The 25,809-nt window shown below is 44.3% G+C and overlaps 1 protein-coding gene across 6 annotated transcripts in view; it reads left to right on the top strand.

The window, feature by feature from the left end:
• The first annotated feature begins 9,594 nt into the window (after nt 1-9,594).
• Nucleotides 9,595-25,809, top strand: part of EBF2 (EBF transcription factor 2) — a 136,416-nt gene continuing 120,201 nt past the window's right edge. For 2 of the 6 annotated variants that reach the window (XM_072027236.1, XM_038167020.2), the window contains exons 1-6: nt 12,145-12,791; nt 14,972-15,128; nt 16,126-16,189; nt 16,479-16,534; nt 16,907-16,980; nt 23,470-23,538. In XM_072027236.1, coding sequence (XP_071883337.1) covers nt 12,661-12,791; nt 14,972-15,128; nt 16,126-16,189; nt 16,479-16,534; nt 16,907-16,980; nt 23,470-23,538 — 551 coding nt within the window. In that variant the 5' untranslated portion in view covers nt 12,145-12,660. Of the gene's footprint in view, nt 9,795-11,568; nt 11,588-12,144; nt 12,792-14,971; nt 15,129-16,125; nt 16,190-16,478; nt 16,535-16,906; nt 16,981-23,469; nt 23,539-25,809 lie in introns of those variants that run through there. The other 4 variants (XM_038167023.2, XM_038167022.2, XM_072027237.1 and 1 more) reach the window with 3 other exon arrangements.

The following is a 25,809-nucleotide window of genomic DNA, read 5'->3' as shown; positions in this document are numbered from 1 at the left end:
TGGCTCTGATGTGACCCTGAACCAGGTCTGTGTTGGTCACTGCATGAAAAATTCCTGTAAATGCTTATACGTGCTAGTATCCTGGAAAGCAGCCCAGCTTTACATCATACAGGATGTCTTGATTATATCAGTAGCAGATATCTGAAGTATTTTTATTTCTTCATGGCAGTGTTAGATAAGCTTTTTCTAGTTAGAATAGAACTGTATTTTGCAATAAAGAGTTGTTCTTTTCCACTGTGGCCAAACATGATAACTTTTATATTACCTGTTTTCTTTTGCTTGTCGTCTGTGGATCTTCAGTTGTGCTGCAAAGGCATAGTATGCTGACCGAACAGGTGGGGAAAGGAGACAGACATGTTTCGGGCTGTGGAATAACTTGTTAGCAGAGCCTGGGATTGTTGATCTTCCTTTTCCTGCTCAAACTTGTTACTGGTGTGGTCTATGTAGGCACCAAAAGTTGGTCTAACCCAAAAGATAATTCTTCCTTCGGATGAACTCCTTTGGGTTTTAAGGGGTTGTGCTTCTTACTGCTTACAGTGTGCCTACAAATATTCCTGCTTGGAGAGGCAAAGAGTGTTGGTGTGAGCAGAGCAACCACGCATCCAATTCCACCTGTACACACCACAACGAGCTGCTCGGGTTGTTCAAGTGAAGTCTAAGCAAAGCTATCTCAAAAGAAAACAGCCAAAGAATTCGAGGTTTTGCTTACTGTTGGAGAAATTGACTCTGGTGGTGCCGTGACTGCAGAGACCACAAGGTGGTGGCATTGCACAGGTAAACGGTACACGGAACACTCCTTGAGGTTTGTCCTGTGTGCTAGCTAGGTTTGTTTGGGGAACAGCAATCAAACGTGTAATTTTTCATCTGTTCCATTCCTAACCAAGAGTCAGAAGGACCTTTCTTGATGGAAGGGGCTCTTTTTTATTAGGAGACTTCCCCCTTCTGCTTCCCCCAACCCCATTATTAAGCAATTTGGAGTAACTGCCCTCCAGGAGGACTGAATATAGTCATGGTTTGGAAAAACGGCTCTGGGAATTGGCAGAGTAGGGCTGAGTTCCTGCCTTTGTGTGATTTCAGGCAAGTGGTGGAACTTTTTCATAGACCTCCACTTCCAATCTGTAAATTAAGAGTAGATCATCCTTCTATTTCCCTCTTGTGCTCTGTGTGGCCCCTTCAGTCATGGCATGTGCATGGGGTGCTTAACTTGCTAGCATCCTTTCTCTTCTTGAGCATGTAAAGTACTCTTGTAATCTTTCCAGATGTTAAGAGGTACAGCACCACAGCATTTTTCCTTTAATTGTTAACACATTTGCACAGGTCATTAAGTACCAGGGGCTCAGAGGAGATGCTAATCAGTGGGCAGCCTGTACTGAGACAGTGCTGAGCCTTTTTTTTTGCCAAGTGGCCTTGCTCTGCGAGCCTCCAGATTCCCACTTTAGTGCTGTAAAGATGTGGTTTTTGTCTTCCTACCCAAATTGTCAAAGCTCTTCCTCTAGGACTAGGATCTCCTGCCTCTGCAGGTCTGCTGACAGCTGCCGTTCTCCTCACGTTTCCTCCCAGCCTGCTGAAAGTACCACCAGTGGGATCATGTTGGGTCATCAGTTCACCTCCACCTCCTTCTGTTCCTCCACCAGAACAATGGTTCCCCTCAGATCTTTCCATCGCTTCTTTAGGGCCTTTCTGCAGTGCTCTGAGCTGCCTTATCAGCCTGTTTGTCATCGCCTGTACCTCGAGAGCAGCAAAGGCGTAGCTGCCCCCTCCATGTACACACCTTCCCTTCTTGATCATCTGTCAGTGTCTGAGGAGAAAGCTGCCTGCCAAACGCCTCAGACTTTGGAAAGTTAAAACAAGTGGGTAATCCTTTCTCTTTCCTAAGGATTATCTTTCTTGATGAGCTTCACTGGGGCAGTGGAAGGAAAAATGCAGGTCAGAACTGATCTGCTTTGCTAAGAAGAACTTTAAACAATGGTAATGGATTAAATCATAGAACTGTGATTTTAAATCTTACGGCTGACATCTGAATGATCAATAGGGACTTCTGTTCTCTGCCAACTCCTGCTCTTACATCTAACCAGGAATATGTCCCTTTGTTTGCTCTGACCCATACTGTTGACTTTCACAAGTTTGAACTCTTGAATACATGGACTGCCTTGCTGGGTCTGACTGCACTGCACCCTGTACAAGACACATCTGGTCTGCTTTTAGATGGCCAAGAGCAAATTCGCTGACACTGAAACTGATGGTAAAACTTCCGCTGGTCCAGTTCCCCAAGTGTATCTGTGGTGCTCGGGAACAACAAATCTACCTAGGAGAATAGGGGAAAGGAAACCGGTGCAGATGTTGAAATGCATCAGATGATCAAATATTTAGTTCCTATCTTAAAAAATAATAAGTTCAGGTGTAAAATAGCAGTTCTGTTAACTGTTAATACTTGTAAGCTACATTCCCCATTTAAAAAGTGTGGAAGTGGAAACTTTGCAGCTGTTGAACAATATTGTGGCACTCCACAATAACATTTTATCAATATCTTAAGACTTACCTCTAGTGGAAAGCCAAACCCACATTTATATACGTTATAAATGTACATATGTTCACATGTGCTATGTACGTGTTGGTGTGTAAGTGCAGTGATTCAAGTTTCAAGATGCGTGAAACACAAGTCAATGTGTTTGGCTGACTTAACCAAGGCTGGGTGGAAAGGCAAAGGTTGTCTTGTTCCCAGCCCACAGCATGTTCCTCAAAACAGATGTTTGTGTCTTGGCTGTTGAAGGTTTATTTCTTAAATGTTGCTGTTTTGCAGGGTATATGGCAAATGTGCCAATAATTGAGCCTTGGGGAAATACTTTCCCATTCGTGGATAGCATTGTCCCAGAATCCAGGAGCTCCTGAGATCCAGCCCCATCCCTGCAGCTGACCTGCTCTAACTTTGGCTTCCATGTGCTCCCACTTCCTCTGATACTGAGCAGGAATAACCAACAGCAGTTACCTAATGCAGGTGCTGAGGAGCTTGCCTTTGTTATTGTAATTAAAAAAAAAAGAAAAGGAAAAAAAAAAATCAGACAACCATTTTCTAGGGCTTCTTGATATTGTCTGAATGAAGGCGTTCAGCTTATGAGCTAACCTGACTAACAAAAAACTGGCGCTGTAAGATAAGTGTGTGTGCTTGGGTATTTATTCATAGGGCTTTTGTCAATGTATGGATAATGAAGAAATAACTTGTTTGACTGTTGCAGTATTGTACTTTCATGGGAACTAGCTTGCAGTGGCAAGCAGCAAAATAAAATAAAAATCAAGAAATAAAAACATAAAAAAGGGGAAATTAAAAAAACAAAGCTGCCAGTTCTTCAAAAAGTACTCCTTCAAATTAGATTAACCAGTGAAGAAAAAATGACTTTTGCTTGATGATTTGGAGCTATGAAATAGGAAGGGATTCTTAAGGTGACTTAGTTCAAAAATATTGTGACTTGTTGGTGCTACATGGTGCTTACCCTGACTGATGGAAAAAGTGAAATGCAGTAGAAAGAGTGGCTCAGGGGTTTTTGCTTTGAAATGTGAATCCTTACCAACTCGCCAAAGTTGCTTAAGTTGCATGCTGTACAGGACTAAACACCTAGAAAAAAGTCTTTCCTTGTTTCATTTTGCACTTTATTTCTTGCCACACTGAAGTGGCAGGTATACATGAAGCACAATTTTCCTCCTTTCCACTTTCATATGATCTTTTACATCAAAATAGTTTCCTGTCTGCTTTCTCTCTGACCACCAGGACAGCCCTGTAATTACTGGGACACAGTGGCCACAGGGCCCAGCCTTGGGAGGGAAGCGCTGGCTGGCTGTACCGCTGGCAGAGAGCCAAAGCAAAGTTTGAAGCTGTTTGATACCTGCAAAGGCCTTTTATTGCCTGTAGGCTCTGTCACCATTAACGTTATTCATATTCTACGTGGGGAAAAATAAGATGCCATAAACCATCTTGTAAAATGCTTTTCCCCTCTGGGGGCTGTGTGAGCTGTGCCTCTTGGCAGCTCGGCCTTCCGCACAGCGCGTGCTCCGGGTACCCTCAGGTCAGGGCCAGCAGAGGAAATCTGGGGTGTCAGGGTGCCTGCACACAGCTCGAGGGGAAAAGCGAGAACATTTTCTGAAGTGGCAACCCAGATCTCGTACCTTGGAAATTCAGGGGGCTCTCCAGTGCTGTAGCTATTAGGGCACATGTTTGTAGGGCGTTAGTTCTTTCTGAGGTTCTCTTCTGGGCTACTTATGAGGTGGGGCCAATATGAGGAAACGTTTGAGGCACTGCCACTGCTGTAGGTTGAAGTTCCTCACCTCTCTCCCAAAGAGTACCTGGAGAATGCTTTGACCAAATAGGTGATTTAGTGAAGGGGAGAATAAACAGATGGCAAGTCTTCAAAAGTGACTGACTGTCCTTGAGATACTCAGTAGCTACACCGTGTGGTCTGAAGTGTCCTTGGTGTTCTCTTTTCTCCTTCTGGCTTCCCTTTGTCTCTGCTTTTTCTCTCTTCTAACGTTTGGCTTGAAAACAGTGCAATGAAGGAGCTTTATTTCTTCTGGATTAGACCTAAGTCCCTGGGATGGCATGTAAGGGCAGAGTAAGCTGACAGCGCCATCCCATACTGTTTGTGCTTCCAACAGGAGGTGTTGGTGGAAGTAGCAAGCACGTGGAAAGCCTTTAAGTTGTGTGGCATATGCTTGCTATATTCCAATTTCTCAGACCATCCTTAGTGATGACAATTGACTGCTTCACTGACATTCGCTTGCATCTAGGCGACGCTGAAGGACGTGGCAGTGGAGATATTTCCAAAGGGAAGCTGGAGCCTCTACTTACGAAAACTGATTTTGCTGTCTTGCTACAGATTATGAATGGAAAAAGAAATTATATGCCATATGCTCCAACATATTCTACCCTTCAGATGCTCCGAACACATGCTCTTGCAAACAACAGAGGGTGTTTTCCTTCCCTAAAGCCAAAGAATACATGTGGATGACAAAGCTGTGTCTGTTTAGTTCAGGGTGGTGTTCCAAAACCCTGGGAACCTGCTCATTGCTTCTGTTGCCACTGATGCCCTGTGGCTCTGGAGCCACCAAAGACCTCATCTTACCACTTCAGCTAATAGCTAAATGCTGGGGAGGATGCACATGGAGAGCTGGTGTTCTCCCAGCCCCTTCTCACCCTTACCCTGTATCAGGCCACTGGCGCACAAGGACTCTGCAAAGCTCAGTCAGCCCATCAGGAGGGGCACATCCCAAGCAGTGGCAGTCCTAATTCTTCCATCTGTGTGAGAACACAAAGAACACGTCTGAATGGAGTTATGTTTTACTCTTCTGCTACTATTCAGACACCTCATGGCTCACAATGAAGCTCACGCAGGGCACGCCTGCCCACTGCCCAGCCTGGCTCTGCTGCGTGTCCCAGAGGTGCCTGTCATTGCCCTAATGCTCCTCCACCAGTGTGAGCACAACCTGACTGAGCACTCCTGCTGGTTCCTTAATCTGAACTGACTGAATCCTAAAGTGTGTACAAAGAGATTCACTTCTCATGATATACATTCCTGTTTAGATTTTTCTCCTACCCACTATTAGAAGAGGCTCATCTGCTCATCCAGGTGTGATACTGCCAGTCAGCCTTGGGCCCATCACCTTCTACAGGTGTGTGTGGATTTCTTTATCCATCCTCTTTGCTGTTTCTAGTTTTTGGGTATGGCAAACACGCTTGAGGTTCCCCACCTATGAGTGTTATATACATACTAACTGTAAAACAAGCTAGATCCACTAACGTACAGTATGCCTATCAAAGCTAACATGGGAGCTTTTTCTTTACCCACCTGCTCTGGCTTAGCTAGCTTACAGGGCACGTATGGTACAGCCTTTTTATTTTTTTAAACACATGTAATTATTAGCAGTACTCTTCACTGGAAGTACTTGAATAGTATCAGGTTATTTAGTAAAACATTACTTCTCCCTACCTAATACCGATGATAGGAAAGTGATGATGTTCAACCAGGCTGAACAAATACTTTGAAGCAGCAGACCCATTTAGGTATGTGTACATTTCAGAGCATCTATATTTACCCTAGCAATTAATACTCAAAAACTGGTGGTGAAAGAAACAGTTCAAATGGTAAGCTGTAACCGACTAGCACAGAAGGCTTAGAACTCTGGGTTGATTTCTCCACCCCTAGTAAATAATGTTTAGGCTAAACAAGGTTCTAATGACTTAGAATAAACTCCCAAATGAAAGCTCAGAATTCTAACCTTGCAGAAATCCATTGCGAGCAGTTGGTGTTGCAGCTTCGTTGCTTGTAATACAAGTATAAATGTTTGCGGGACCAGAATCCGGTCACGTAACTTGGCAGCTTTTGAAATGCCTCTTACTGAGGTAGAAGTCTGATTGGCTTTATGAAGCTAGGTGTGTTAATACTTCTGTTCCACCAAATCAAGAAAAAAAAATGTTCTTGGGTTATTGAATACAGTTCAGAGAAGAACAGAACTGTCTCTCCAAGGTTGTAAAGCTCTAATTATGATATACTGAGCTTTTAACTACCTCTTTCTTGCCTTATGAAAAGAACATAGGACTAGTCAGATTAGATTAAGCTTCTTGTATATTCTATTTTAGCTTCAAGTGCCAGATGCTTTAAAAGAAGGCACAGGAAAACTTTGCAGGAGGCAGATGTTTTGATTATTGACCATCCCCAAGAGATATCTTCCTCATCCTAATAATTTGTCTGATGGTAGCACCAATAACCTCTAGCCAGATTCCGAATCTTGATGAGTGAGTTTTCGTTATTCAAAATGGTTCAAGTTCTTCCTTGAAGCCTGCAATTGGAGCTCCTGATAATACAACTTGCTTTAATTCTTAAACCACAAAACTCAACAGCGCTTTGAGAACTGGTTTGCACTAATTTATGTAACTGCAGATTGAAAACCGCCTGCATCAGCACCATATCCATGAGCAGCACAAAGTTAAACCCAGCCAAGGTTCTTTGTGTGTGCATGTTACATGACTGCACACTTTTAGCTGTCATGGGTGGTTCTGTGTATTGGGAAAATGGCCCAGTAAAGGAAAAATCACCTTGGAGATGATGCTGGACCCTTATTCTCTCTTGTGTACTGTGACTTTTTTGGTGGCTCAGCTTCCTGGTCATCAAATAGTGTTGCATGACTTAAGTAAGTTTGTCTCTGCAAGTATCTTGAAAGCTTTACAAGCATTGAAATTTAGATGTAAAACCATCTCAAAATAAAAGAAACAAAGTCTATAATTGAGCTTAGCAGCATAATGTTGGTCTGATCCCAAACCTGTTAAGTCAAACCATTTTGACAATGTACTAGGCTTTCAACCAAACCCTGTAGCTTCTTCTATCTTTGTGTTGAAACCTGGGATTTATCCAAACGATGAAAGGTTATTGGCAAGTCTGAGGTGTCTGCTTATTGGAGTTATGCAAGGATGAAAGATCAGTATGCTTGTTTCCTAGAAAACATACACACATACCTGAGTCTTCCCTAAGAAATATATGCACATATTTGTGTGTATGTGCCTGGAAATTTCCAGATTTTGGAAACAAAGCTTTTCTGGGTAGTTAGCCCTAGCTGGTGGAACTGAAGTACAGTTGTACTGTTAAATGGCACAACCAGGGAGGCTCCAGATATGTTTCTAGATATGTATTATTCACAGGCAGAGTGGGCAAATGAGGAATTAAGTGCAAGTTGGGCACTCCTACTACAGTCTAGTTTGCATGAAAGTAGTTGTTTAGTAAGGTAACTTGAAATCCCAAATGGAAATGTTAGGCTGTGCTCCACCAGAAGAGCTGCAAGTCCAGAGTGTTCCCAATTCTCTGTATTTTGAAACACTTTAAAACCAAGTTTTTATCTATCAAGAGGCTTAAGCTGTGCTGACTCTTAAGTAGGCAAAGTGTCCCCGTGGCATCACTTCAGAGTGCCTATTGAAGTAATTAAAGTTAGACACCTGTTTAAGACAGAGCTGCATTGAGTTGAGGCGAGGAAAAAGAGGCCCTCGCTGTGCAGATGTTTAAGCATGAGGTTAAGCATGTGCATATTGTCAAGTAATTCTTGTAAGGCCACTCTGGTGACTAATATAGGTTACATATAAGAATGTTTGCAGTATTGGGGACCGCTTTTATTTGATTCATATGTTAATGAGTGAATGTAATTCTGCTCTTCAGTACATCTGCACTTACCCGGTTCTTGTGGGCGACGTTTGACAGCTGGAGTTGGGGCATGAGTGTGCATCGGCGGTGGAACTAAACAGGCGTGATAACCTCAACTCCTCTTCTTCCCGAGGAAGATTAATTTGGGTAGCTGACATGCAAAGACATAATAAAAGCTCCCCGTGATTGTTTTCTATAAACTGGAAAATGAGACTACGAGCACAAATATACACCCACTTAAAGCATTTTTCCTGACTATGCCTGGTGGTTCAAACCTCCATGTGGTTAGAAAAACAAACTTCAGCACTAAGACTTCTCAAATCTGCATTATAAAATAAAATGGAACATATACTCCCGATGGTAAAATATTATTTGGTAACGTGTTCCAAAAACCATGCTAGGCAAAAGGCAGTAAAAGTATCTTTAAAACAAAACAAAAAACCTGGATATAAAACCTAGCAGATGTGTTTTTCTGTTCTACTGCGAAAAGCACCTACTTATCGGAGTGAATGGGAAACTCGGAAGAGGATATGATGGATGCAATATTTTCTCTTTTGGGAAAGATAAGGTGGAGAAGAAGTTATTAAATGTTTACTTATGCATTTGTAAGTTTGAAAGCATTCCTTTGTTCAACGCTTCTAAATGTGATCAGTGGAATCTCTGAAACTTGCACACTATAAGCGCTGATCAGTCGGGAGAGTTGACTCCAGTAAATGGCACCTTTACGATGCAAGAGGGAAGGGGGAGAAAGAGGGAGAGCCCAGGTACAGCTCAGGATTTTATAGCTGTAAAATCACGTTTCTAGATATTTCCAAGTGCACTTGGGGGGGGAGGGAGAGGGAAGCAATTTTATACTTGGGGATTAAACTTCTTCCAGCAATCAAATCGTGAGTTTGCTTCTGAGAGAACCTTTAGGTTTATTGTAAACCCAGTTTTATGCACCCAATCCCACCAAAAGCACCTCGTTGTTTAAGCCCTTGTTTTGCATGCAGCGTTCAGCTCAGAGCTCGATTTGCTTTCATGGTTTGGTTGCATGCACCTGAACTGCTTTAAACTTCTTGTATTAAACGTTTTAAGAAGCATTGCATATTATCTTGTTCCAGTTAAATGGGGGTCTTGTAAATCAGGAGTACATTCCTGAATCGGAGTGGACTTCTAAACCAGAGCTGTAAGTGCTCTGACCACGTACCAGGAGCTCAGATCACAACCTGCTCTCGTTTCTGGGAGCCACGTCTCTGGCACAGGGCATCCTCTGCAAGCGAATGGTTTGTTTGCTCTGCTCTTGGGCTCCTGAAAGTTCTTTTCGGGGAGCTCTTTGTTTGACAAATACCGTTGTATTTCCAAACATGTGGTGTGTGCTTGCATGCAAACAGCCTGCCTTGTGCAGGACTTAATTTTAAGCTGTTTGTAACAGGAACGTTTATTTTCTGGTGCAGCTGTGGAGGGAAACTTTCAGTGAGATTATTGGATAAAGACGGAAAGAGTTATCAGTGGCAGAGGCAAAAGGATAACTTTCACCTGCAGTTCGTTCCCTTGAGACACCTGAAGGATGCAGGATTCTCCCGAGTGAGTAGGAACACGAACGAAACGCTGCCTTTCCAGGGTCTTCTCCAGGCGCAGGTTAGCCTTTTTCCTTCCCTTTTTCGCCTTAAACGCGAGAGGAAACCAGCGTGATTTTAGGGTAATGCTTTGGAAGTACCTGATAATCTCCCCAGCCTATGTTTCCTCCTGCTGCGGGGCCCAGGAGCCCGGGGCACGCTCCTGGCCGTGCCGGGCGCTTCTCGGAGCTGCACGAGAAGAGGATCGGCTGCTCGGAGCTGCCTTCTCCTGCCCGAGCTGTCCTCGGCAGGGCTCGCAGGGTTTCGTGTGTGCGTGTTTGCTTTGGGTTTTGGTTTGGTTTTGCCAGGCTCGTCCCGCCGCCGGTCCCTGGCGGCATTCACCTGGCACCGCCCGCTGGAAGCGGCTCCGGTAACCCACAGCGCGGCCCCCAAGGCAGCGACACCGCTGCTCGGGGGATTGCCAGCAGGAGAGCCGGGCCGAGAGGGGCTTTTCGCAACTCTCCGTAACCCAAATGCTTGAAACGGGGGCTCTGGACGCGGTGCTTGGCGTTCCAGCAGTGTTTAAGAAGTGCTGCCTCTTGCAGATGCACCCCAAAGGGGAGCGACTTCCCGGCGGAGCGATGCCTCCCCCCGGCCCGGCGCTGCCCTCGGCTCGCTTCATTTGTCCCCGAAGTGCCAAATTCTGGTGGCAGCTGTTTGGGGTGAGGAGAGAGCAGCTCCTCTGACCTGCGCCGCTGCCCTCTGACCCGCCGTGAAGCCCTAAAAGCCCGGCTCCCCGCGGCACACGAGTCCCCATTGTTCCTAAAGCTGGCCCGGCCCCGGAGCTGGGGCTGGGGGGGCTCCTGGGCTGGGTCCGGCTCCGCAGCCGAGCGGCTGGAGGTCGGGGGGAGCACTTTCCCCATGGGAGCCCAGCAGCCCCGCTTGGGGAATTCCGCAGGGTGTCACTGCCCCAAATAATCCTAGTACACAGAGGGACTCTTACCGGGGGAAAGGTACCCGTGCCTATTGCGAAAGTAAAACCAAATTCGCTGTAACGCGTCCGTTTACACTGCGCGTTCTTATTCTATTACTTTTTTTTTTTTTTTTTTTTTTTTTTTTGGGATGTGTCACCCTGTTTTCTGACCGGAGAAATAATCGCATCGCAGGGCTGTGAACATCCCGGCGTTGGCCTCGGCTCGCAGCAGCGCTGAGCTCCCGGTGCTTTGCTTTATAACGCCCACCTTGCCCCTGGCTAACGCGACAAATTCACCGGGTGCGCCTTGGTGAATTTGGGGAGGGGGCTGCGGTGGGAAATGCCCTTGAGCAGGCATCGGGTGAGGTCTGGATCACCCAAAAGTCTGGCGCTTCTGTGGGCAGAGCGATCCGGAGTGCCGGCTTTGCCCTCGATCGCGCCTGAATTAAGGATACGTTTTATGAAAGTCTTCGGGGAAGGTTTGAATTCGTAATTTTTGTTTCAGGAGAACTGCATCAAACTTACTGGGAACCACCCGGCATTTAGCAGAACGGTGCCTTCTGAAATCTAAGCGTGCGCGGGTGCAAGGAGTTAGAAATACGAGATCGATTTCCGAATTAATCTCATCCCGTTAAAAAATAAAGCGGGTTAAAGAGGAGCTGCGGATAATGAGCGGAGGAAATCCTGGCGCTGTCCCTTTAACTACCGAACATCTGATTCCCTCATCTGGCAGATGGTCGCTGAGCACAGATTTGCATTCATTGTCTTGAAATCTGTTTTCGCGTTGCTGTTAGATGGATTTCAGAGGCAGATCTATACGCGGATCCCGCTACAAAAGGGCCGGGGGGGAAATAGCAGCGAGACAAAGTGGTTTTAGGAAAAAAACCCAACTCAAACCACAGGTAGCGTCCTGCCTCACCGCCGGCTGGGCTGGGGGAGCTCCGCTTTCCTTTCCCGGGCCCTCTTTCCCTCGGCAGGACCTTACGGGAAGTTTTAAGTCTGGAGGAACGGGGGCTGCCCTGCCCGTGTCGCGACATGTCGCCCAGGGTGGCACCGCGCGGGCAGAGCCTCCCGGGGCAGCCCCGTTGGTCGCTTCGATCCGTTTCAAAGCCGGCACCCGCGCGGCTGCTTTCTTAATTAATTTATTGGATGGATTTATTAAGGGCTTTGCGGAGCAGCCCGGTTACCGCGGCTGGACCGCGTGGGGCTGCGAGGCTGCAAGCCGGAGGCCGAGCTGAGGGGCCCGGGAGCCGCTCCCGGATTCGGTCCCGCTCCGGTTCCGCTCCCGGTCCCGGTCTCGACCCCACTCCCGATCGCGCTCCGGGTCCCGCTCCCGGCCGGGCACCGGGGCCGGAGCAGAGCGGGGGAGCCGCGCCCTGAGCCCTCCAATCGGGGCGGGCCATGCAAATGAGATGCCCTTTTATGGACACCAGGCCCCGCCCCCTGCCCGCCGTGCCCCATTGATGGTGTCGGGGCCGGGAGGCTGCGGCTCCTCCCCGGCGCGGGCTGCCCGCCGCGAGGCTCCGGCTCCCTCCCCGCTCCCCTGCCTTCCCCGAGTCATCCCCAGCCCTTCTGCCCCCCTCTTTTTTTTTTTTTTTTTGTGTATGTTTCCCCCCCCCCGGATTGGGCAGCAATCAATCCTTCTCCCCCTGTCTTTCGAGAAACAGGTGATCCTCGTTACCCGCGAGCGGTTGCTGGCTGCAGTTTCCTCGCCCGCGTTTGAATGATGATGATCCCAGGCAAGAGTGAATCAGCGTAACTTTTGCTCGGCGAGAGGACAAACTTTTTTCCCCCCTCATTGAAGGCATTAAAACACACGTAGCACCAAAAAGCAGAAGAAGTTGGTTTTAACGCTGAAGTTCTCCACTTCCCTGGGATTTGTGTGTGTCACTTGCAGAGGCTGCGTGGTTTTCTTCTCCTCCCGCATCCCCCCCCCCCCCAAGGAAACTGTTGCCAGTTGGAATAGACTTTTTAAATGTTTGGGATTCAAGATACTTTAGGAAGAGGACCAATTCTGAAAGATAAATCTCTAGGTTCTGAAATGGATTCCGTCAGGTCCTGGGTCAGAAACGTTGGGGTTGTGGATGCAAACGTAGCAGCACAAAGGTAACCGTCACCGCATTCCCTCTCTTCTTCCGTGCTTCTTTTTTATTTTTATTTTTAAGCAATCCTTTTCCTTACTCCCTCTTGTTATTTTCATTTGACATTAAATTTATTTTCTCCCTTTCTGACACCCCCCTTCCTCCTTCCCGGTCTTTTCTACTCACTGAAGGCTCAAGACAATACGGCTATAGCTGGGGACAGGCGCTCCAAACCCGGAGAGCATCAGGAGCCCTAAAATCCAGCGCGGGCTCGGATGGCAGAGCTCTGATCACTTTCTTTTTTTATATATATATTTTATTAATTTTTTTAGCGCAGAGGGCTCTTGGTGGAAACCGCTTGCACCCAGCGCTGTAGGAGACCTCTTCCCACTTTCGGGGGCAGACAGCCGGGCAGGAGGGAACCGAGTTAAAACCAACTTTGGGGCCGCTTTTCCCCCTCGCCCGCCCCCCCGGCGCATCTTGGGTTCCTCAATTCAGGCGGCTCCGGGGCTACCGGGGGCAGCGGCCAGATCCCACCCCGCGGCCCTACAGCTGCCGGGGCAGGAGCGGACCTGGCACCGCGGGGGGAGCCGCCAGGGTTTGGGGCTGGTCGCTGTAGGGTTTGGGGCCTTTTTTTTTTTTTTTCTTGTTTGGATAGGTTGGTGTTTTGGTGTCTTCCCCCCCACACTTTTTTCCCTTCTCCTATCCTCAGCTAAATCTGCACAGGAGCGCTGTCCCAGTCTCTTCCCTTTTTGGCTGAGGTGATAAAAACTCCTTTAAGTACCATATATCTACTTGTCCCCTCGCTCTCTGGATACATTTTTTTCTCCTAAAAAAACACCAGTATAGCGCCGGGAAGGGGAAAGCTGAACGAGCCCGGGCAGCCAGCTGCTTTTTAGTGAATATAGGGACAAGGTGAGGGCACCGGCGGGTGGGACGTTGGAGGAATGGTAGGTACCTCGGAGCCCCCACCCACGGCCTGATCCAAGGTTTCCCAAGCACCATGGGAGGAGTTATCAGAGTTTTAGGAATGCCGATAGATGGTTTAATAAATCCATGGGGGTGGGGGGGGGACCGGGGACGTTTATTCCCGAAAACCGAAAGTAAAAGGAAAGGGCTGCGGGGGAACCGCGGAGGTGCAGCCGCTCTGGGCTGGCTGGGGCAGCGCCGCTTTTATTTCAGGGATCAGTAAGAAACCCCAAATCCGAGCTCTTCGCTGCAGGGCGAGAGGCAGCCCCCAGGTGCGGTTGTGGCAGATGCGGGGAGTTCCCCCCGTGCCTCTCTGGCGAGGGGAAAGCACAGGGAAAGCTCCGAAAGCCTTGAATACTTGTGCCCGTGCAGCAGAGCTGTCGTGGGGACACCAAAGCAGCTCAGCCTCCCAGCTTGTCCTGCAGGTAGACTCAATTTGTGTGCTCCGTGCTACGGAGGTGCCCTCGGGCACCTATTTTCTCTGCAGGAGATAAAAAAATCAGCGTTAGGAGAGGGAGGCTCGGCTCGTTTCCCTACCAAACAGGGCTGCGGGTCGGGACACGGCGGGCACACAAAAATCCCCCCCCCACAGCCGGGAGATGCTTGGGAACCGTGGCCGGGGCTGAGCGGAGCCGGGGGCTCCCGAGCTCAGCTTCTCGCCGGGTAAATCACAAACCGCATGCCCAGGCGCCGGGGCAAATAGCCAGCCGCTAAAAGCCGCTAAAACCAACTTTGCTGCTGGGGGAAAGTGGGTGCCGTGCCCGAAAGCGGCTGCTTTGTACCGCAAACGGTGTCGGTGCCGCTGACAGCCCGTAGGAAAGGCGCTCAGGTCGGTTGCCTGCTCGGAGCAAAGCCTGGCAGGCACCGGGAGCGCTCCGTGCCCGCAAAGGTGCCGGCCGAGGAGGAAGGGAAGCAGCTCCCCGCCTTCAGCACCAACTTTTGGGGCTTAACGCTCCGAGCCCAGTGTTTTGGCTTTTTTTTTTTTTTTTGCCCTCGGAGTGCAGCCACCCCGCCCGGGGCCGCGCAGGAACGAGCGGCTGCAAATTTGGGCACCGCCGGCGGTGGCAGGGGACGGGGGGGACCTGGAGCGGCACCTGCACCCTGCCGACATCCCCGGGCTTCTCCCCGAATCCCTTCTGCCGTGCCCGCTCGTCGTTTTGCTCGTAGTGCTGCTGCACGGGTTTGTAATGTCTTTGTCTCTCCCCCCACACCCTATCCCGTGTGTTTCCTCCACAGCGGAGTAGCTTTGTCCAGAGCTCACTTTGAAAAGCAGCCACCCTCCAACTTGAGGAAATCCAATTTCTTCCACTTTGTTCTGGCTCTCTACGACAGACAAGGGCAGCCTGTGGAAATAGAGAGGACAGCTTTTGTGGACTTTGTAGAAAACGACAAAGTAAGGCTTGTTGTCTTTCTTTTCCCTCTTTTCCCCTCCAGATTTCATCTCTTCTCCCTCACGGAGCTGCTCACCTTTAATACCTGTTGTACTGGTCCGTAGCAAAATAAAACCAGCTCTTGGTCCAGGGTTCAGGTGCTTGGGAAAAGCTGCTGCCCTCTGTGTGCTGCTCTAGCTGAAAAGACTTGTAAGGTTGTGTCAGGAATACAAAGGGAATTTCAGAAATCCACTAAAAATAGAATAAAAAAAATCACGGGGGACAAAGAATGATTGATTTTATTTTTTATTTTAAAAATCAATCAGATCTGCCAAGTTTTATTAGTTCCCTAAGAGGAGTGGAATCTGACCTGTAATGTGTCACAGTATCTGGCGGGCTGTGTATTTCTCTAGGCTCCAAAGTCAGTGGCAGGACCTGAAAACCATTTCTTTTTGTATTTTAAATCCATGTGTTAAGCACCTCGCGTTGTTTCATACTATTGTTTTTACAGTTATTTTCTTAGTCATAGAAAAAGACTTTTTAATAGTAAAAGATGCTCATAAATAACACTTTTAGAAAATTACATTTAAAAAAATCCTGCAAGAAAACACTCTGTAATGGATATAAATATCAATAGTGACTCCAGATAACACTGTTGCAAAGTAATGAACACATTAAAGACAAGAAGCACTAGGCATTTCTACTCTCAATCTGTTTTATATTAGCTGACTTGCAATGTGCACGTTCATCTTGTTGCCTTGAAAAACTTGAGAGCATAATAGCAAATAAGAGAGGAAAAGAAGTTCTTGAACTCCTACAGGAAAAGATGTCAGCAGTATTTTGTAGTTTGTCCTGGGTCATTCGGAAGGTTAATATATCCCAATCAGTGAATTCACCTCGCAGAATTTTAATGAACTTCATTGTCACTTCCATCATGATTATCAGTTTTTGCATTTTAAATGTGCCAAATAAGTTCTGGAAGATTTTTTTTATTTTTATTTTTTTAAATTCTCTTTCCAGGAGCAAGGCAATGAAAAGACAAACAACGGCACACATTACAAACTCCAACTCCTTTATAGCAACGGTGAGTCCCCTTTCCAGTCATCTTCTGTGGGCACTGAACTGAGGCAAGGTTTGTAGGCGCTGTCACGATGATTTCTAAAATGCACTGCAGTTTAGGTGCCTCCTTATCACAGGGATGGGCTCTGAAGATTACTTCGTGGTGATGGGTTTGGGAAGCATGCTAGAGGAAACAAAAGTAGCTGGTGTTGCTGAGGATTTTTAATAAGGCACTAGATGAAATTAAATGTTTATGTTCTGTAAGGAAAGGTGCATGTAACAGTATTAATGACTGCGTTTCTCTCTCGCTCTAGGTGTCAGGACTGAACAGGATCTGTATGTTAGACTCATTGATTCAGTCACTAAGCAGGTGAGCACAGCTAATGTATGCCGGGCTACCCTGCTCCACCTCATCCTCACTCTTTTCTTCTCTTTGCCCCTCACAATTTCTCATCTCTGGTTCATTTTTGTCTCTTTTCCACATGTATTACAGTCCTTATTTTTGCCTTATTTTTGAGAATAATTAAATTATTCTCTGAATTTGAGCCCCTTGGATTGTAGGGTTTTGTCCACATTTTATCAACACTACTGTATAAGCTGCCTTCCTGTTCCAAAAGGCTTTGAGGAAGGCTTTTATTTGCAGATTATGACAAAGGTAAAAAGCCTTCACCTGAAATTTGGATATTATCACCAGCAAGTAAAACCCTGATGCTATTGATGTACCCCTTTTCTTCATTTTTAGCCCATAACTTATGAAGGACAGAACAAGAATCCTGAAATGTGCAGAGTTTTGCTCACTCATGAAGTCATGTGCAGGTAAGGTGACTTTATTAATGACATACGATTTGTTAGGCTTGCTTGCGTGGATGTTGGAAGGGCTTTTCTGATGAAGTTGTAGGCAGGACGAGTTTGATTTTTGAGTCAGAGACACTGCGTGACAACAGACTTTTTTTTTCTATATGCGGATAAGATTTGATTTGGATTCGATACAGATTCCTTTTTTTGTTTGTTTGTTTTTTTGTGCAACAGATTTAGCAGGCTCAGGCCCGCAGCCTGAGCTGCATTCTTTTTCTTCTGTAAGCTAGGCCTTTGGATGTGCCGTCTAAATTGATAGTTTGCATGCATTTATTTCTTACAAGATTCCTGTGCACCTTTCATGAACAGTTTGATTTAGACATTTTACCTGAAAACTAGAAGGTATTCTCCTTAAAATCTTCTCCGGTGAAATATTCTACTTTTCTTAATTAAATTAACATAATTAATTTTGCTTAGTTCCTCCCCTTCCAAAAAACACAAGTAAGGAAGAAAACTCTCAAACCAAAGCCCAAATCCTTCCTTTCTATACTTTGTAAGCAATATTTATAGGACTTCAATCTTTTAATTAAAAAAGACACTATTTTTAATATGTAAAGTTATAAATTAGAGGGTAAAATGAGTTGAGGATGTTTTTAATAACATTTGTATAAATCTGAAGTTACATGTACCTTATGTATGTACATCGTGCTTCCATGGTAACTTATTACTTTTCCTGTTCTCGTGTAATTAAATTTTTTTTCAATACATATAACAATGCAAACAGTCAATGTTCTTATATTAAAATGTGCTAAATTGTGCGTAGAATGTTCTTTCATAAGATGAAAGGCAAAACCAATCTTGACCTTTATTAAACACATTTTGTGATTTATTGTATTAGTGGGGGGGGTGGTTAAGTAGTTGGACTGAATGTTGCTTCTTTTAATGCTGCTATTTGCTACTATTTTTTTTTTTTCTCCTTCTAAGTCATCTTCCAAGTTACTATAGTAGTTAGAGCAGCTTATTTGGGCAGGCTTGTCAAGGGGAAGTCTCAGTTTCAGCACTTAAAAGGAACAGAGTAATTGATGTAATTGTTAAATGTACTAAGAATCAAGTAAATGCATAGTGTTTATCTGTTGTGCTTTGCTCTCCTTAATTAAGACGCGGAGCATTGTTACTTCTGAGCAATTATCACATATGTATGCGCAAACACAGCTCGTGTTGTGGATGGGCTGCACGCGACGTGCGCTTTACGAGGACCTATAGATGCAGTAGCAAAGATCAAAGGGTTGCGTGTCACTTTTTGGCACACCTGGAAGTTACGTACAGATTTAAATATATGTGCTTTTCCTGGTAGTGAAAGCCTCTTCTATAATTAGCTGAACGCGAAGCAGGAAAATCTTTGAATTGCTACGCGATTGGGTTCTTGTTTGTGAGAATAAAATAAGTCAGGGGACTTTGTCTGTCTCCGCTTTTCTATAGAGAGGTTCTATTCTAGAAGTTAAAATAGCGCAGCAAACGTAGTGTTTTAAAATAAAATTGGCTTGTTTTTCTTCCCTGCTTCTTGCCTCTGCCTTCAAAGTATCAAACACGCTGTTCATCTCTTACATACCTGGCCTCCACTGGTGCCTATAAGCATATTCCGTGCTTGATTTAAGGCGGCGTTCTACAAATGTAAACCATTATTCAGATTGTGCTGAACTTTCCTGCTTGATAGATTAGCCAAGGAAGAATTACAGCTCAGGGGTGTCCTTTCCATGTAAAACACAGATTAGTGAACCAAATCAAAAGCGCTCTGCAGCCTAATCAAGACATTTGATTTTAAATGTCTTGTTTTCCTAAAGTACCTCTGAACAGGATGCTGTGTATCCTGAAGAGGCATTATACCTATCACTTTGAATAATGCCCAGGGAACGGATCCAATTCTAGTTAAACCTGACATTTTATTTTATTTCTTTTAAGTACAATAATCAAATGTTCCTCATTGTGTGCTGCTTAAGTGGCAGCATCAATTTTTAAAGCCCCTAGTTTAGTTTGCATTAGTAACAGTATATAAAAATTTAATGCACTGTACCCACTCTGCTGTCCAAATTGATGCCTCCTGTTTTTAAAAAGCAGGGTCTGGCTGTCTTTCTGCTCCCCTTCTTCCAATCTTTGCTAGTTGAAGGTAGGCTCTTCTTTTTTTTTTCTTTTTTTGTCTTTTTTTTCTGTATATAGTCACACGCAGATATCCTTGCTGTATAGAGAGACAAGCGCATCCAAAACTCCGCATCTTCCACTCAGACAGTGACAGATGCATGCTTAGCAGGAAAGTTGTCTAAATATTGATACGGCTACAACAATCTGTCATACCAATTGAAAGTTAAACTCTCGGCTCTCCGTAATTAGTGCTTTCCATGAGAGGTTTTATTTATTTATTTGCAGATCTGAAATTTTTCATTTGGGTTATTACAGCCTAATGGGAACAGTTCCTATTAGGTGGATCTCTCTCAAACACGCAGCCTTCCCTGCAGTGGTTGGAAATCAAGGTAAACAGTCTCCTCTCCTGGAATAACTTTTTTTTTTTTCTCCCCTTCTTCTTTTTCTTCCAATTATCAACTAAGAGGAAACTAGTTGTTATGCTGCTGCCAGCAACCCTCCATGCCCTCAATGCTCAGAGGGTTAAAAGGTATTATAATTTGAACAGAAGTAGTCTCAGGGCCTACAGCTGGCTAATAACAGAGTTGTATTGAGTGCAAGCAAGCCCCACAGCTGTGACTTTCGCCACAAGGCTCAGACTAGACAGGAGCTCTAATCAGCTGGGCCAGGCGGCCACTGGGGCCTGTGTCTTTATCGGCCAGATGGTGTGAATTTAGACACTTTTGTTATGCAATTGCAGGGAGGAGTTGGGGAGAAGAAAACAAAACAAAGGCCACCATGCTGTGAGCTTATTTGAGTTTGAAATTAGAGACAGATTTTTTTTTTTTTTTTTTTTTTGGGGGGGGGGGGGAGTGAAGGGAGGGAAGTTGAGGGCTGAATTTTAAAACCATTTTAGGCAAGTGTGAGGGGGGAAAGGGGGCAAGTTCGCTTTGCCACGAGCCTTCTGGGGTGTTCGGTTTGTAGGTCTGGTGCCTGTGGTAGCTTTTTGGGTTTGGTGCTTGGTTTTAGTTTTGCTTTCAAGACTGTTCATAATCTAAACCATCATTTTTCCCATATAGATCTAGTTAGAGAGGAAAGTGGTCCAAGTCAGTCTAGTAAGTGTATGTGTAGACAATAAGTCCTTGGCCTTGATATTCCTGTTTTAAGCAAAGGAGCACCTCTGAAGGTGTGCTCCTAATACAGCATAGAAACAGAAGCTTAAGCATGAGTGAAGTTGTGCCAGTAATTTGCTCTAAGATAATGTTGTAGGCTTGGTCCTGGACCCCATCAGGGTTTGGGATTTTTGCCTTTGATTTATATTGGAACAAGTCAGTTCTGTTAGCACTTGTAAAGCAAACCCAGCCGAAATGTGGACTTGGATACTGGGATGAAACACTTGGAAATAGGGATTTAAAGATTTGAGAGGTACTTTTGCTAAAACTCTGGGCTGAAACTGCCTCAGTCTTTAGAAAGCGCTGATTTTCCTGTGAACTTGTAATTTACTGGAAACAAGTGACCGTTTTGCCTAATCAAGAGGTTTCATGTATTTTGGGGCTTGAAAAGGACGTACTGGCCAAGGGTAACAATCTAGGTCTCTAACAAAAGTCCGTTCCCCAAGTGTGCTGAGTGGTAAGAATGTAGGTGTTTGCAAAATGCTTGGAAAAATTAGATTTAGCAGCAAAGTTTACTAAACGTAAAGTTCTTAACTGTGCTAATTGTGCAAACTATAAAATAAAGTGGCACATTTATTTTCAGAGCCCAGCCTCATTGCACTCCCATTTCACATAACTCATTCTAAGCACTTACTGTGCCAAGACATGGCCACCTCGAGGAAGCCTGTGTGAGCTGAGGAGATGTGCTGGAGGTGCTGCTACTTTATTCTGCTCGGACTTTGGTGTAGTGCTATCAGAAATATATTTTTTTTATGACCACATGCGTAAGTTACATGACTAAGGGATATCTCGTTTAGTATTACCACAAAGAGAGGAAAGAAAAAGGCAAAAAAAAAAAAAAGAAACTTTTAAAAACGGAGTTGCTTTTGTTGTTTTATTACAGCGGCACCGAAACCACAAGGCATTTGTTCCCAGAGTTATTTCCAAGGCATTGTAATATTGGACATGTCAAAAGTATATGCCGAATTTATATTCTTCCTAGCAATGGCTTTCTGTTTTGTTTTCTGTTTTTCTTCCTTAGGATATATCTTGGCTTTTATTACAAAAAATATGCACTTCTGTATAAACAATCATTAGGCACTGAAACGCATAAAAGGTGCACTTAAAACAAAGTTGGGAGTAGGAGGATTCGGGATATTCTTAGCTAGTGTGAATTACCATAGCTTCACTGAAGTCGATGGAGCTATGACAATTTACAGCAGCTAGAGGGTCTGCCCCAGGGATTTTTAAATATTTAGTGTATCCTTTTATTTTAAAAGGACTAGCATCGATGAATAAGTGCAGGTTTGAGGCAAAAGGAATGTAGAAATGTTGAAACAGTTAGAGCTGCTATTCAAATAGATCTGGTAGTTGTATCTCATCTCGCTGGGCAATTTCAGCTGTTAAATGGGAAGTTCCTGGCACACTGTAACTCATGGAGAAAATGCATGGATTTGAAATCTTTTCTTACCCAAAGAGTTTTTTTTTCTTTTTTTCTTTTTTTTTCCTCTCTCTCTCTCTTTTTTTTTTTTCCTAAATGCCTATTTTAAGTATTTATTGTTGAATGTTCAGGAGAAAAAAATAGCTGCTCTTTCATATTTTATACTGCTTTCAGTGAATTCAGGCATCTTTTCTTAACTCCTCTGCTTGAAATTGCTCTAAGGTGGCAAACAGCGGGATTCAGACTCGCCTGGGAATTTTGTAAAAGTATTCAGCATCTATTATGTCACTGGACAAAAAAATAAAATATTTTCTTGATTCCATAGGTGTAAATTCAAATAACCTCAGCAGAATATGAACAATGTAATTTGGAAAGGCATTTATGCAGCCTAGAATTTGGTCTGGTGCCTTTTGAGGCATATAGGAGTTCTGGTACAGTCTACATAAAGTTTCACAGCGATGCTCTTAACTTCTGGCTGCCTGCATCCTTCCCCTCCCCGTGTTAGTTTAGTCAGAACAAACTATTTGATCAGCAAGACAGCTGAAAACTTCTAACAGACTTCTGTGCTGCTCTCAGCCGAATTTTTAAAAGGAAGTAATTCAGAGCACGGACTATTTTTAATATCTATTGAACTTGTGATACTTGTAGTAAGTGCAGGGAGCACCACTCATGTCAATGAGTACATCAGTGGAAATCAAATAATGAGCTGGCTTTCATTTTATTTTTTTAATTAATTAATATATTTTTTAAATAGGTAAGGTAAATGCAGTGATTCTGTTCTTTCCATAAGTACAGTTGAATTCACTGAGTGAAGAAGCCCAAATAGTTTGTGCAGGTTATATTCTTCTCTCTGTGTGTATATACATATATATGTAAAAATATATATACATTTCATCTTTGCATATCAGCATATTTGTGCACACATGTCCATATGTACACACAGCTATCTTTGTATAAGCATGAAGACACAGACACGGCCACAATATGGATATCAACCTGCGGTTTGTACCTTACTGCAATCTCCAAAGGGCGGCGGCATTATCTTGCATTTTCTTGCCAAGCCAGATAAATGTATTTATTTTATGTTGAAAGCTTATCGGAGAGAGTTATAATTTTATGCAGGCATGCAGGTAGCCACACAGTATAAAATGTGCATAAATACAAGATTAATCTCAAGGGCTTATCGTCACTGAAACAATTGCAAAGGGATTTGCAGACAAAATGCCAACCTGAAAAATCTCTTCAGCTTCTTAATATGCTCTGACTTTATGTTGTTTCTTTTTTTTTTTTTTTTTTCACGTTGGTGCTACTGTACTGCTGAATTTTTTTTTTAAATTTTTTTAGGGGGTTACTAAGAATTCAATAAATGACAAATCAGTTATTAAAGTATAACAAATCAGTAAGTTGCTTATAGTCAGTTTTAACACCTTTTGGTGGACTATAACCATACATAGCACATGATACTCATGTCTGTAATGTTGTTTTGACATCTGTTAATCATTTATAAGTCTTTTATATGTAGTGCCTTAGTCTAAGTGTGACTATACTGCTGTTCACTTTGGCTGTGAACTTCAAAACAGACTAAGGGGAGCCAACTGCCAAGCTCTGGCTGAAATCAACCAGGATTTGGGCACCCACTTCTCTTAGTCCTTCTCCTTTCCAGAAATCCTAGCCAGAATTCTCTCAGTCACTCTTCTGGGCATATATTGAGCCCTAAAGCTTCACAGAGAAGACTTTCAGCTGGTTGTTTTGCTATCAGCTGTCACAGTAATTCTTCCATCTTGCTTTTCTTCCTCTCTCTAGTCGGTGCTGTGAGAAGAAAAGTTGTGGCAACAGAAATGAGACTCCGTCTGACCCCGTGATCATTGACAGGTAGGAGATGAATCTTCCTTTTTTTTCCACAAAGCAACCACCAAACTGTTGTGTGTCATGGGAGGCAGCTGAAGGTCTTGGTGGTTCTGTTGGCATCTGCTGTTCGGAGGTGTCTGTGCTTTCTTAGCAAAATGCCAGCCTAAAAGCCAGTTACCTTTACCCCATCTGGGCTTGCCTTGACAGAAGTGTTTGTTTTAGTTTTTTTTTCAATTATGTTCTGTGTGTGTTATTTTCATTGTGACCAAATGTATGTTTCTGGAATGTTTTCTGCTCACCAGGCATGTGGTCCAAACAGATCGTGGGGAGGATAAAGCTTTGAGCAACCTGGCAGCTTCAATAGCATTTTTTAACAAAATAGCAATATTCCCCAAGAAGTGCAGAGAGGAAGGAAGGGGTAAAGGCAGACGTGCAATGTATTAGCGAGGATTAAAGCTGATGGTCTGGGGATTGTGAGCAATTTTATGCAAGACAACAGTTTCATATACTACTTAGTTCCAGATCCAGCCCTAGGTTCTGCTTGCCAGTTTCTAGGTAAAAACCATAAAAGAAGGAGAACAGCATTTTGTTACATGAATTGGTACGTTCAAAATTGTCAGTATTTGTGGAGGCTTAGGAAGCTACCCTGTGGAATTCACTGACTCCAATTGTTGTTTGAGATCTGGAACTTAGCAAGATTCAGAAAGGAAAAATAAGAATAGACAGAGCTCTTTCAAAAAGTCCATAACCAACATCTCCAGGAAGGGAATAGTAAACAAGGAAAAGTCAGGAAGAAGCCTTTTTTTCCCCAGACAAATTTTTCTATGTATTAATTGTTTTAAAGAGCAAATATATATTATTTTACCTGAAGCAGCTGGTATAAGGGGCCAGTGGAAAGCTGATGCTGAGGTGAATTGATTGCAGATTCGGTTTTATGTCTGTATGTGTTTGGCATCTTCTATCTACATTCTAATAAGTGTTATTTGTCATAATATTTCTTGTGAATTTGTCTTGGCATTCGGAATGGTCAAGCTGGTTTGAATAAAGAGCTACAATTATATCCTTCATTTTTTCATCAGGGAGTTAATCAAAATTGTTCGTGCTGTGATGAAGTTCTTCCTCCCACTCCCTTACCCCCCTGTTTTCCCTTTTATTTTTGTACTTACAGTTGCGGTTGGGGACAAAGTTGGCAATTCCAGCAAACTGGGCTGTTTGCATGACTGCGTGGTTGTGGGTGGTTTCCTGACTAGAAGCAGAGGTCCTAGATAATGCCATCTTGACCTTTTCTATGAAATTTCTAATTCAGTTTTGGCTGTGTTAACGTTTGGTATGAATCTGCATTTGGGAACCTTCCAATTTAAAGTCTGAATTCAATGAAGCTTGTCTTGCTGCTGGAGAAGCAGCATGGCATGAGGCAATGGGCTGGTCTGTGAGTTAAGACTGTTCCTCATGAAGGGGTCCTCTCACTACCTGAATTTGTCATCTCGAGCAAGCTGTCCATTCCCATGCAAAAAAATCTGATGCTTTCTGCGGGGATTTGAGATCTGTTGATGTAAGCACAATAGAAATGAAACAAGGAAAGAAAGAGCAGGGTGGGTGGCTTTTTGTTGGAGTTGGTTTTTGTGCTTTGTTGTTGTTTTTTAAACAACTGAGTGTACAATATGCATGACACATCACCTTGGTGCTCAGTGAGTCCTAATCTTTCCGAATTTGCTCTAAGCCTAAAACTCAGATTTGTAACTCCCTTGCTAACAGCTGTAGGCATCCTGCCACTCGCATGGAAGTGTCTTCTGGGGTCAGCTTGCTGGGTTTTTCTGCTGTCAGTTCTTCTGCCTCTCTTTGTTTTTGTCTTTTGAAATTGCAGGTGAACTCTAGACCCCGATAGGGGTAATAAGGTAGGTGAGGGAACTGAGGAGTGCTGCCTGATAAAGCTGTTTTAACTTGTTTAAGAGGCAGTGTCACCAAAGTGGATTTAGGCCACCAAGGACAGAAATTACTGCAAATCTTCACTGCTGGCTGGTGGTGGCATGGTCTAGCGAAGAGAGAACTTGAAGCTAAATCTGCCTTGTTCTGCCTCTGGTCCGTAGTGATGCCTCAAGCAAATGACTTCCTTTTCTCTATGTCCTGCTATTCCAACATTTTACCTGGTTATGCATATTTTGGGGAGTTAATCTTGTGCACTATGTCTTGATCAACAATATGAACTGCAAACGTAATAAAGTCGTGCTGCACATGGCTGTGCAGAGGAATTTATTGTCTACTCTGTCATCCTCAGACATTTCCACAGCAGTAAGT

The sequence above is a fragment of the Anas platyrhynchos genome, chromosome 23 (genome assembly GCF_047663525.1).
Source record: "Anas platyrhynchos isolate ZD024472 breed Pekin duck chromosome 23, IASCAAS_PekinDuck_T2T, whole genome shotgun sequence".
Lineage (NCBI taxonomy): Eukaryota > Metazoa > Chordata > Aves > Anseriformes > Anatidae > Anas > Anas platyrhynchos.
This window is presented reverse-complemented; position numbering and strand designations above follow the sequence as displayed.